General features: G+C 34.5%; 2 protein-coding genes across 14 annotated transcripts in view; both read right to left on the reverse strand.

Annotated features, from left to right (window-relative positions):
* ZC3H12B (zinc finger CCCH-type containing 12B) overlaps window positions 1-13285 on the reverse strand; it is a 354164-nt gene that overhangs the window by 63124 nt on the left and 277755 nt on the right. The gene's annotated exons all lie outside the window — the stretch shown is intronic.
* Window positions 10680-11496, reverse strand: LOC120592524 (AP-3 complex subunit sigma-1-like). The gene is given in 2 exon segments (XM_039850269.1): window positions 10680-10970; window positions 10973-11496. Coding segments are annotated over 2 exon segments (738 nt in total). The 5' UTR covers window positions 11460-11496; the 3' UTR covers window positions 10680-10719.

The following is a 13285-nucleotide window of genomic DNA, read 5'->3' on the forward strand; positions in this document are numbered from 1 at the left end:
AGGAAGAACAAATGAAGCCTAAAGTCAGTAGAAGGAAAGAAATAATCAAATTTAGAGCAGAAATAAATAAAATTGTAAACAAATAACAATAGAAAAAATAAATGCAATGAAGAGCTGGTTCTTTGAGAAGATTAATAAAACTGAATAATCCCTGGCTAGACTCACTAAAGAAAAAAGAGAAAGGACACAAATAAAATCAGGGTTGTAAGAGGGGAAATGATGACATACTGCAGAAATATAAATGATCATACAAGAATATTATGAAAAAGTATATAACATCAAATTTATTAACTTAGAAAAATGGACAAGTATTTAGAATGATACAACCTTCTTAGATTGAATCAAGAACAACTGAAAAATCTAAATAGACCTATCAGCAGTATGGAAATTGAAACAACCATCAAAAACCTACCAAAAAGTAAAAGTCCAGGACCAGAAGGCTTCATCAATGAATTCTACCAAACATTCAAAGAAGATTTAATACCTATTCTCTTCAAACTCTTCCAAAAAAGTCAAAGAAGAGGCAATACTTCCCAACTCATTTTATGAAGCCAATATTACCCTGATAGCAAAATGTGGTAAGGATAACACATACAAAAAAATTACAGACTGATATCTCTCATGAACACAGATGCAAAAATCCTAAAAAAGATACTAGCGAACCGAATACAGCAACATATAAAAAAAAAAATTATACGCTACAATCCAGTGGACTTCATCCCAGGGACACAGGGATGGTTCAACATATGCAAATCGATTACTGTGATACACCACATAAACAAATTTTAAAATAAGAATCGTATGATCTTATCAATAGATGCAGAAAAAGCCTTTGACAAGATACAGCATCCATTTATGATCAAAACACTTAACAAAATTGGCATAGAAGGAAAGTACCTTAACATAATAAAGGCCATATACAATAAACCCTCAGGCAACATTATACTGAAGGGTGAAAAATTAAAAACCTTTCCTCTACAATCAGGAACAAGGCAAGGTTGTCCACTATCCCCACTGTCATTAAATATAACTTTGGGGGTCCTAGCAAGTGCAATCACTAAAGAAAAATATATAAAAAGCATTTGAATTGGAAACGAAGAAGTTGAACTGTCACTCTTTGTGTACAACATGATTCTCTATATAGAAAACCCTAAGTACTCCACAAGAACACTACTAGAAACAATCAGTGAATACAGTAAATTTTCTGGATACAAAGTCAATGTTCAAAAATCCATAGTATTCCTTTACTCTAATAACACAGTTTCAGAAAAAGTGGAAAAAATAATTCATTTTGAAATTGCAACAAAAAACAATAAAATACCTAGGAATAAATCTAATGAATCATGTGAAGAACCTATATAATAAAACTATAAGACCCTATTAAAAGAAATTGAAGATACAAAGAAATGCAAAGATGTTCAGTGTTCTTGAATTGAAATGACCTTATTACCTAAAGCATTAGCCAGATTTAATGCAATCCTCATCAAAATCCCATCAGCAATTTTTAAAGAAATAGAATAAAAAATCATCAGATTTGTATGGAAGCATAAGAACCCGAATTGCCAAAGCCATCCTGAGAAAAAAAGAATGAGGCTGGTGGCATCACTCTGCTTGACTTCAAATTATAATACAATACAAAATTAATCAAAATGGCATGGTATTGGCAGAAAAACAGACTACCAGACCAGTGGAACAGAATCGAGAATCCAGAAGTAAACCCATGTATATATGGGCAAATGATTTTTGACAACAAAAAAAAAAAAGCCAAAAGCATACAGTGGAGAAAGGAAAGCCTCTTCAATAATTGGTGCTGGAAAAACTAGAAAGCCACCTGAAAAAAATGAAACTAGACTGTTGTCTATCACCACACACCAAAATTAACTCAAAATGAATTAAGGACCTGAATTTAAGACTTGAAACAACAAAATGCATAGAATAAAGTATAGGAACTAAACTCAAGGACCTTGTACTTAAAGAAGATTTTATGAATTTGACCTCAAAGGCAAGGGAAGTAAATAAATAAATAAATAAATGTGACTACATCAAACTAAAAATCTTTTGTACAGCAAAAGAAACCAGCAACAATGTAAGGAGACAACCATCTGAATTGGAGACAACCATCTGAATTGGAGACAACCATCTGAATTGGAAAATATATTTGCAAGCAATGCCTCTGATAAGGGCTGAAAATCCAAAATATACAAAGAACTCATACCATTCAATAACAACACAAAAACAAATGATCCAATCAAAAAACAGGCAGAGGACCTGAACACACAGTTATCCCTAGAGGACGTAGAAATGGCCAACAAATATATGAAAAAATGATTAGCATAGCTAGCTATTAGGGAAATACAAATCAAAACCACAATGAGGTACCATCTCACACCTGTTAGAATAGCTATAATCAACATGACAAGTAATAACATATGTTGGAGAGTATGTGGAGAAAGGGAACCCTCATACACTGTTAGTGGGACTGCAAATTAGTAAAGCCAGTATGGAAAACAGTATGGAGATTCCTTGATAAACTAAGAATTGATCTACCATATGATCCAGCAATCCCTCTACTGGGTATTTACCCCGAAGACTTGAAAACTTATATATGAAAATATATTGGCACACCAATGTTCATAGTAGCATTATTCACAGTGGTCAAGACATGGAAGCAACTGAAGTGTCCTACGATAGATGATTGGCTAAAGAAGCTGTGGTACATATATACAATGGAACATATCTCAGCCATAAGAGATGAAATATTGCCATTTGTGACAACATGGATGGCCCTTGAGATAATCATGCTAAGCAAAATAAGCCAGACAAAGAAAGTCGAAAATCACATATCACTTATATGGGATGAACAGGACAAACAAACAGAGATTCATGGACATGGGCAATAGGCTAGTGGTTACCAGAGGGTAGCGGGGAGGTGGAGGTGGGCGGCAGATGGGGTATAGGGGGTCAAATGTGTGGTGATAGAAAGAAATCTAACTATGGGAGATGAACACATAGTTTAAATATATGTGTGCCTTACTGTTAAAGTGTACAGCTGGAACTTATTGGATTTTGTTAACCAATGTCAGCATAAAAAAACTAAATTAATTTTAAAATAAAGAAAAGAAATGTGGAAAGCACTTTCACTGTACAGGCGAATAAAAAATCTGTGGCCATCAGGGTCAAAAGATTACAGCTGAAAGTTCTAGCTAGAGATGGAGACGTAAGCAGATCCTGAAGTAACCCCTTTCCACAGACACACTGAATCTACAGTTATGTATGGAAGAATTTCCTCTGAAAAAAAAAAACTAAAAAATTAGTGGAGCAAACTCTTCACATTGAACAAGTGAGGAAAAACAAAACAAAACATTGAAGTGGGGAGGAAAGGCTGAGATTCATTTTTATCAGGTGCAGCAACCCACAATCAGAAGGGAACTCAAAGCTCAGAATTTCTCCCTGATGAGTGAAGGGATTGTACCACACATTCGGTTTCCCAACTTTTAAGACTGGCACCTAACGGATGCGTACCCAAAACATTTATGTTAGAAAACCAATGGGGCTCACAGATCTGTGGGCTATCACAAACTGAGAAACAGTTCTGCAAAAGCTCCCGTTCAGTCTCACCTCCGTAAAGTTGAGTGCAGAAGCTGCTCTTTGAAAAGTGCCCAGACATTATGTGAAAGAGACTCATTTGCTAATTTTAAAGCATTGTTTTGAGAAGTACAGGCCTGCTGGGATACTCTCTGGGGATGAAGTTTGGTGGAAACCATTTTCCTTTCCCCCCTCGGTCTTGCTTAAGGTGGCAGCACCATCTTTTTTCCCATTTCCTTTTACTTCTTTATTTCTTTTTCTTTCTTAATTTTTTCACAGATGCACTCTTTGCACTTCCTCTCTGCCTTGCTCTAGCCAGTGGGCATCATCTTTGCACTCTCTCTTCTGTGCTCCAAAGCACCAGACTCTCTCAGAGGAAAGCTTCTACAAACGTCTGGTGTCCCAGTTTTTGTGGTTGCCACCCAGGGGACACCCCTTGATCACCTGGATCTGGAGGCCAGGGAGGCTTGTATTCCTGGGTCCCATGAGATAGTAACACTCAGAGAGACAGTTCTTGGTAGACAGGCTACCACAACCAGGGCATTGCACAGACAGAAGACCGAAACATACCTACAGACTCTCTGTGAAAGAGACCTACTTGCTTGTCCAGAAGCTTTGGTCTGAGGGGCAGGCTCCTGATGTAACATGCTTATGGGGCCAATGGAGGTGCTCTCAAGGAACAGAGGCCAGTAAATATAATCTTCGTGTTCTCTTTCTGTCTCACTCCAACTTGGTGGTATCTTCCAGAAAAGAGCTTATACCTTTGTCTGGTTCCCTAATTTTTGTGGTTACTAAAGATGACACCTCTACTTCACTTAGATTTGGTGGCTAGCAGTGCTTATGATTTGGGGTCCCAAAGGACTGTAACCAATGGAGAAAGAGTTCTTAAACAGCTACCGTGCCCAGGGCACAAGAGGTAACAGACACAGGGACTCAGGCTTTCTGTGAAAAGAGTATATTAGCTTATATCATAGCTGTAGGCTAAGGAGCAAGTTTTTAATTAAACATACATAAGGGCTTACTGCAAGACACATTACACTAAAATTACCAAAAACGAATGACAAAGAATTCTCAGGGCAGCCAGGGAAAAGAAGATGGTAATCTATAAAGGAAAAAGCATTAGATTATCATCCGACTTCTCAACACAAACCTTAAAAGCCAGAAAAGAGTGGAATCAAGCATTCAAACTATTAAATGAAAGGTACTACCATCCAAGAATAATGTATCCAGCAAAGCTGTCCTTTAGACATAAAGGAAAAATAAAGACCTTTCCAGACATACAAAAATTGAGAGAATTCTCCACCACGAGGCCAGCATTACAGGAAATACTGAAAGGGGTCAGCTTGCCTAAAACAAAATGACTAAAAAATACATAACTATAGGTAAGGTGACTACTAGGCAGATAGAAGCAGAGGAGTGCAACCCTTACTAAGAACAGGCTACTACAAGCTTAAATAATAAGAGATTTGTTATTGCAAGATAGTAATGAGTGTTTAGCATACATAAGGACAATCTGAGGCAACAATAACAGAAAAAGTGAGGATTTAAAGATCCAAATTCACAAACAGGAATAGAGATATGGCACACACAGGAATAGGAATAGAGATATGGCACACACAGAAGAAAATAGACTAATACACACACACACACATATGTGTATGTCTGTGTATGTGTATATATATGTGTGTGTGTGTATAACTATCTTCTACATATTCATAATGGTAACCAAATGCCAAAGATTCAGAACTGAAATATATAACATAAAACAAGAAGGACCAGAGGGAAAATCCACAAAACCCAACCAAAAAAAAAAAAAAGAAAAAGAAAAAAACAAAGACTCATAAGAGACAGGAAGGCAATGGAAACAACAACAAGCTACCAGAAAAAAAAAAAGACAAAGGGCTATAGGAAATCTTCATATTTCAATAATCATCTTAAATGTAAATGGACTGAATTCACCAATAAAAAGGCATAGAGTTGCAGGTTGGATTAAAAAAAAACAAAAACAAAAACAAAACCCAACCATATGCTGCCTCCAGGAGACACATCTCAGTTCCAAAGACAAATATAGACTCAAAGTGAAAGGATGGAAAATGATATTTCAAGCAAATGGCATTCAGTGAAAAGTAGGAGTAGTAGTACTAATATCAGATGAAATAGACTTCAATATAAAAAAGGTAAACAAAGATACTGAGGGACACTTCATAATGGATAAGGAATTCATACACCAAGAAGACACAAATAAACAAAATCAGGGATGAAAGAGGGGAAATTATGACAGACACTGCAGAAATAACAAAGGATCATACAAGAATGCTATGAAAAAAGTATGTAACACCAAATTTAATAACCTAGAAGAAATGAACCAGTACTTAGAAAGTACTTAGAAAGTACTTAGAAAGACACAACCTTTCTAGACTGAATCAAGAATTGGAAAATCTAAATAGACCAATCAGTAGTATGGAAATTGAAACAATCATCAAAAAATTAACAAAAAGTAAAAGTCCAGGACCGGGTGGTTTCACCGGTGAATTCTACTAAACATTCAAAGAACATTTAATACCTATTGTACTCAAACTCTTCCAAAAAATCAAAGAAGAAGCAATACTTCCTAAGTCATTTCATAAGGCCAATATTATCCTGATACCAAAATATGGTAAAGATAACACAAAAAAAGAAATATCTCTCATGAAGTGAGATGCAAAAATTCTAAATAAAATACTAGAGAACTGAATACAATATCTTAAAAAGATTATACGCCATGATCAATTGGACTTCATCCCAGGGGCACAAGGATGGTTCAACATATGCAAATCAATTAATGTGATACACCTTACAGACAAAATGAAAAATAAGAATCACATGATCATATCAGTAGATGCGGAAAAAGATACGGCATTCATTTATGATCAAAACACTTAAGAAAATCAGTGTAGAAGGAGAGTACCTAACATAATAAAGGCCATATATAACAAACTCTCAGACAACATTATACTTAATGGTGAAAACTAAAAACCTTTCCTCTAAGATCAGGATCAAGACAAGGCTGTCTGCTGTTGCCACAGTTATTCAATATAACATTGGAGGTCCTAGTGAATGCAATCAGGAAGGAGAAAGATATAAACGGCATCCAAATAGGAAACAAAGAAGTCAAACTGTCACTCTTTGTGGATGACATGATTCTCTGTATAGAAAATCCTAAAGACTCCTCAAGAACACTACTAGAAACAAAGAGCCAATGTAGTAAATTTTCTGCATATAAAATCGTTGTTCAAAATTCATAGCGTACCTATACTCTAATAACAAAATTTCAGAAAAAGAAGTGGAAAAAAGAATTCATTTTGCAATTGCATCAAAAAGAATAAAATACCTAGGGATAAATCTAATGAAACATGTGAAGGGCTTATATAATAAAAAGTATAAGACCGTATGAAAAGAAATTGAAGAAGATACAAAGAAATTGAAATATATTCTGTGATCCTTGATGGGAAAAATCAATAGTTAAAATGACTTTATAACCTAAAGCATTATACAGATTTAATGCTATCCCCATCAAAATCCCATTGGCATTTTTTTTACCGGCTTTATTGAAATATAATAGAAAATTACTTGCTCGTATTTACATTGTACAATGCAATGAGTTTTTTTTTTTCAATTACAGTCGGTACCAGTTTCAGTTGTACAAACTAGTAATCAGAGATCCACATAACTTACATAGAAATCATCCCACTAAATCTAGTACCCCCTTCCCCCTTATTATTTCTTACATTATTAATCATCTTCTTCATGCTACACTCTACATCTCTATGTCTATTCTGCAACTATCTATTTGTACCTCTTAATCTCTTTGCCTTTTTTATTTGTACCCCGCTACTGCCCTCCCATCTAGTAGCCCTCAAAATATTCTCTGTATCTATGAGTTTATTACTGCTTTTGTTGTTATTTATTGTTTTTTTTTTCAATTCCACATGTACATGAAATCATGAGATATTTGTCTTTCTCTATCTGACCCATCTCATTCAGCGCAATACCCTCTATGTCCATCTCCTTCCTTTTCGTCTGTGTGTGTCTTTTTTCTGAAGTCTCTTGTAGTCAGCATATATAGGGGTTTTATTTTCTTATCCATTCAGCCACTCTAACCTTTGGTTGGAGCACTTAATTCTTTTCCATTTTGATTAGATGTTGATAAAAATGTAGTTATTTTGATTTTTTATTCATGATTTTGATACATGTCTTTTTTAAAGAAGTCACTCCAAGGTTTCCTGTAATACTGGCTTGGTGTTGAAAAATTCCTTTAGCTTATTTTCATCTGGGAAGCTCTTTATCTGTCCTTCCACTCTTAAGTGACAGCTTTGCTGGATAAAGTATTCTTGGTTGTAGATTCTGGGTTTCATCACCTCCAATATTTTGTCCCAAGCTCTTCTGTCTTACATGGTACCTTTTGAGAAATTTGCTGCTAGTTTTATGGGCGCTCCCTTGTAGGTAGCTAACTGCTTTTCTTTTCCTGCCTTTAAGATTCTCTCTTTGTATTTAACTGGTGGCAGTTTAATTATGATCTGTCTTGGGGTGAGCCTCTTTGGGGTTCTCCTTCTTGGAATTCTCTGAGCATCCTGGGGTCGTTTGTCTCTTTCCTTCACCAAGTGAGGGAAGTTTTCCCCCATGATTTCTTCAAATAGTTCTTCAATGTCTTGTCCTTTAGGTGCCCCTATGACATGAATATTTTACATTAAATACTGTCTCATAGGCTCATTAAATAATTATTACTGCCTTGACTTATTTTTTCTTGCCATTATAATTGAGTTTCCTTGGCTTCCCCATCTTCTATGTCAGTGGTTTGATCCTCTTCTTTATCAACTCTGTTTAGTCCCCCTCTAATATACTCTTCACCTCAGATAAAGTGTTCATTTCTGACAAGTTCCCTTTTAGAATTTTCATTTCTATTTCTGTTTTTTTTATTTCTTTGTTAAAGTTCTCGATGAATTCATCTATACTTCCCCTAAGTTCACTGAACATCTTTATAACCAGTGTTTTGAACTCTGCATCTGTTAGATTACTTGACTCTTTTATTCCCAGATCTCTGTTTTGTTCTCTCATATGGCTTCTGCTTCTTTGTCTTCCCATTTTTGCTACCTTTCTGTCTGTTTCTATGCACTAAGCAAAACTCCTAAGTCTCCTGGTCTTATTAGCATGGCTTTGTGTAACTTTATTAGATTATCACCATATTTTTATGAAGAAATCCTACAATCTAGGAAAGAGTGGAATCAAATATTCAAATTATTGAAAGAGAAAAATCAGTAGCCATGAATGATATATCCAGCAAAGTTATTTTTTAGATATGAAGGAGAGATAAATGCTTTTTCAGACATACAGAAGCTGAGGAAATTTACCACCACAGACCTGTATTAAAAAAAAAAATGTTAATGGGGCTTTTATACCTGATACAAAAAGGCAAAAGAATATACAACTATGAGTAAGATGACTAGCAGACACAAACAGGAAACTTCAACCCTTGTTCAGAATAGGGTATTAAGTGTTTAAATATAATCTAAAGGTTAAAGGAGGCAAAAACATTAAGAAAAGAAGACAATAGCTACTGAAATTTGGAAATGAATGCACAGCCCAAAAGAGACAAAGATGGATATTTTTTAATGATAAAGTTGGTAATACATTAAAAACACATAACACTTATTAATGTATATGCGCCCAAACTGGGTGCATCAATATATGTAACGCAACTACTAACAGAACTAAAGGGAGAAACTGACACACACAATTATAGAAAGGGATGTAAATACTCTATTGACAGCAATGTCTTTACTAGTAAATTATACTAGACATTCAAAAAAGATTTACAACCTATTTTCAAACACTTCCAAAAATTTGAAAAAGACACAATACTTCCTAACTCATTTTATGAGGCCAATATTACCCTGATACCAAAACCTAGTAAAGATAACACAAAAAATGAAAAACTATAGACCGATATCTCTGATGAATATAGATGCAAAAATTCTAAACAAGCAAACTTAATACACATAAGAAAGATAATATATCATCAAATGAGGTTCATTTCAGGGGTGAAAGGATGTTTCAACATATGCAAATTGATCAATGTCAGACATCACATTAACAAATTAAAAAATAAGAATCATATAATCATATCAATAGATGTACAAAAAATAATTTAATCTATTTATGATTAAAATGCTCAATAAAATGAGTATAGAGGGAAAGTACCTCAACATAATGAAAGCCTTATGTGAAAAATCTGAGCTAATAGCACATTCAACAGACAAAAACTGAAAGCTTGTTGTAAAAAACAATCATGCTCTTTCATTTCTGATTTTATTTGTGTCCTGTCTCTTTTTTCCTTAGTGAGTCTAGCCAGAGGTTTGTCAATTTTATTAATCTTTTCAAAGAACAAGCTCTTTGTTGCATTAATTTTTCTATCGTCTATCGTCAATTTCATTTAATTCTGCTCTAATTTTTATTATTTTCTTCCTTCTGCTGAATTTGGGCTTCATTTATTCTTCTTGTTCTAGTTTTTTTAAGATTAATTTTAGGTGTTTATCTGGGATTTTTCTTGTTTCTTGAGATAGGCCAATAATATGAACTTTTATTACCACATTTGAAGTATCCCAAAAGTTTTGATATGTTGTATTTTCATTCTCATTAGTTTTTATGTATCCTTCCCCACCCCTAGGTTACCCTGAAGTTTATTTAAACTAAGAGAAAAGTCATAATGTTTTCATGCAATACATACCAGGTTTTTTAAATAACAATTGTGACAAATAACAAAGAATTAAGAAATGCCGCACTGTGATCCATACAGAAAACCAATATTTGGGGTTGTATATAATTTAAAGAAATGTCTCAAACACTTTTAGAAATACTGTTGTAGCCAATACATAGAGGCACTCCTTAGGTGGGCATAGGAATGCAGATTTTTTTACAACAAGAAAAAAAAAACACACGCACACTGAAAATACTCTATTTTTCAAAATCACTGAGCAAGAAAGCAACATTAAACCATCATACCGATTTTACACAACTTGTATACGTACCTTGAGTTAAATCCAAGAGCAAAAGTTAAAACTCTCCTCCTCTATTTTTGGTAAACAACTGCATGTAAACTTAAATGACTTTCCCCTGAATTTTACCTGGGAGTGATCTTTCAAATTTTTTACTAAAAGAGAGCAGATTGGGCACTTTTATACTGATGTCACCAATGTTAATATTTCTTAAAATCTCAGGAAGGTTCATATTCTTTAAAGTTGATACAGCACGGGCTAGAGCTCTTGCTAAGCCAGCCTCAGATTTCTCCAGTTTATTTTGTGCATCAATTTGTGTAAAAATCTCATTCACGTTGGTCTCCAATACTATTCTCCCATCATCATTTCTGCAAGCATATTGTGAACCTTGCCTACATGGACAATTAAATCTAGTTCACAGACATTTTCAAAACACTTGTCTAATGTTTCCATAAATACTTGAATTAGATCTAAAATGCCAAGTTCACTTCCTGAAGAATCCACAAAGAAGACAAAATATAATGTTGCATAATGTCTATAAATAAGTTTGTTTTCAGATCCCCCAATTAATAATAATCCTTCTAGGAAATTACAAACATTTTCATCTCTTTTAGATACCAAATGGAATGTCTTCCTGATGATTGGCTGTTGTGTATGTTCACTATAAGGCTGGTAGAACTCGGAGAGCCATGGCTTCCTGTTTGTGTTAAAGATAAGGATCGCCTTGATCATAGCTGAGCCAAGCTGAACTGATAGGTGCTGGGGGCCAGGGCAGGAGCAGGAACACGAGCCTTGCCACTGGGATCTCTCTGGCGCTCCTTCCCCACCTGCCCCCTCTTGCATGCCCTATGTATCTTTTGTTCTCTCCTTTTATTTCTTCTTTGACCTATTCATTCTTTAGTAGCATGTTATTTAATCTCCACAGAATTTTTTCCCATTTATTGCAGTTGATTTCCAATTACAAAGCATTGTGGTCAGAGAATATGCTTGGCATGATTTCAGTCTTCTTAAATTTGTTTAGGCTTGTTTTGTGTCCCAGTATGTGGTCAATCAATCAATGAGAATGTTCCATGTGCACTAGAGAAGAATGTATATGCAGTTGTTTTGGGATAAAAAACTCTGTAAATGTCAATTATGTCCAATTGGTCTAATGTGTCATTTAAGGTTGATATTCCTTATTGATTTTATGTTTGGATGATCTATCCATAGCTGTCATTGAAGTATTTAGGTCCCCTAGTATAATTGTGTTTTTATCAGTTTTTCCCTTTAGTTCTGTTAGTAGTTGCTTTATAAATTTATCGAAATATATATATCGATAAACATGTCTTCTTGCTGTAGTGTCCCCTTTATCATTATAAAATGTCCATCACTGTGTCCTGTTTTCTTTTTTATCTTGAAGTCTATTTTGTCAGCCATAAGTATGGCTACAACCACTTTTCTCTGGATGCCATTTGCTTGGAGTATCATTTTCTACTCTTTCACTTTGAGTCTATATTTGTCTTTGCAGCTGAGATGTGTCTCTTGAAGGCTGCATATGGTTGGGTTTTGTTTTTTGATCCACTCTGCTACTCCGTGACTTTTTATTGGTGAGTTCACAGTCTATTTACATTTAGGGTGATTATTTCAAAATGAGGTTTTCCTATAGCCATTTTATCTTTTGTTTTCTGGTAGCTAAGTGTCTTCACTGTTACTTTGTCCTTGTGTTTTTGTCTGTTATTTTTGCTTTGTGGTATTCTATGATTTTTCCCTCTGTTCCCTCTTATGTTATGTGTCTCAGTTCTGGATTTTTGGTGTGTGGTTACCATTAAGTTTATGTAAAAGAAAGTTTCATATATACAGTAGTCCTCTTTCTTCTGTGTGTGTCTTATCTCCATTCCCCTTCGCAAGTTCAGACATTTACCCTCTTCCCTTTTAGTTTTTGTTGTCTCAAATATCCCTGTTTATGCTGTGGTTTCATTTCCAAGTTGCAGTAGCTATCATCTTCTTCTCTTTCAAAAATGTTTTACCTCTTTAACCATTATGTAATATTTAATGTTATAATACCTTATTCTGAATAAGGGTTGCAATTTTCTGCTTGTCTGTTAGTCATCTTATTCATAGTTTTATATCTTTTTGTTTCAGGTAGAGTAATCCTCTTCAGTATTTCCTGTATCACAGGCTTTGTGATGGAAAATATCCTTAGTTTCTATACATTTGAAAAAGTTTTATTTCTCCTTCATATCTAAAGTTTAACTTTGCTGCATATTTTATCCTTGGCTGGTAATTTTCTTTTTCAATGGTTTGAATATTTGATTCCACTTCCTCTTAGCTTATAAAGTTTCTGCTTAAAAGTCCATTAATAATCTAATGGTTTTTCCTTTATAGGTTACTGTCTTCTTTTCTCTGGCTTCCTTAAGAATTCTTTCTTTGTCATTAATTTTTGACAGTTTTAATATAATGTGCCTTGGAGAAGGCCTTTTTGGGTTGAGGTAATTAGGTATTGTGTTTGCTTCTTGAATTCAAGGATGCAGTTCTTTTTTTAGGTTTGGGAAATTCTCATTGACTATATATTTGAATAGGCTCTCTGTTCCATTATCCCTCTCTTCTCCTTCTGGTATACCAATTCTTCTTATATCACTCTTTCTGATGGAGTCAGATAATTCGTGTAAGGTGCTTTCATTTTTTTTTTT

The sequence above is a fragment of the Pteropus medius genome, unplaced genomic scaffold (assembly GCF_902729225.1).
Source record: "Pteropus medius unplaced genomic scaffold, Ma_sr-lr_union100, whole genome shotgun sequence".
Lineage (NCBI taxonomy): Eukaryota > Metazoa > Chordata > Mammalia > Chiroptera > Pteropodidae > Pteropus > Pteropus medius.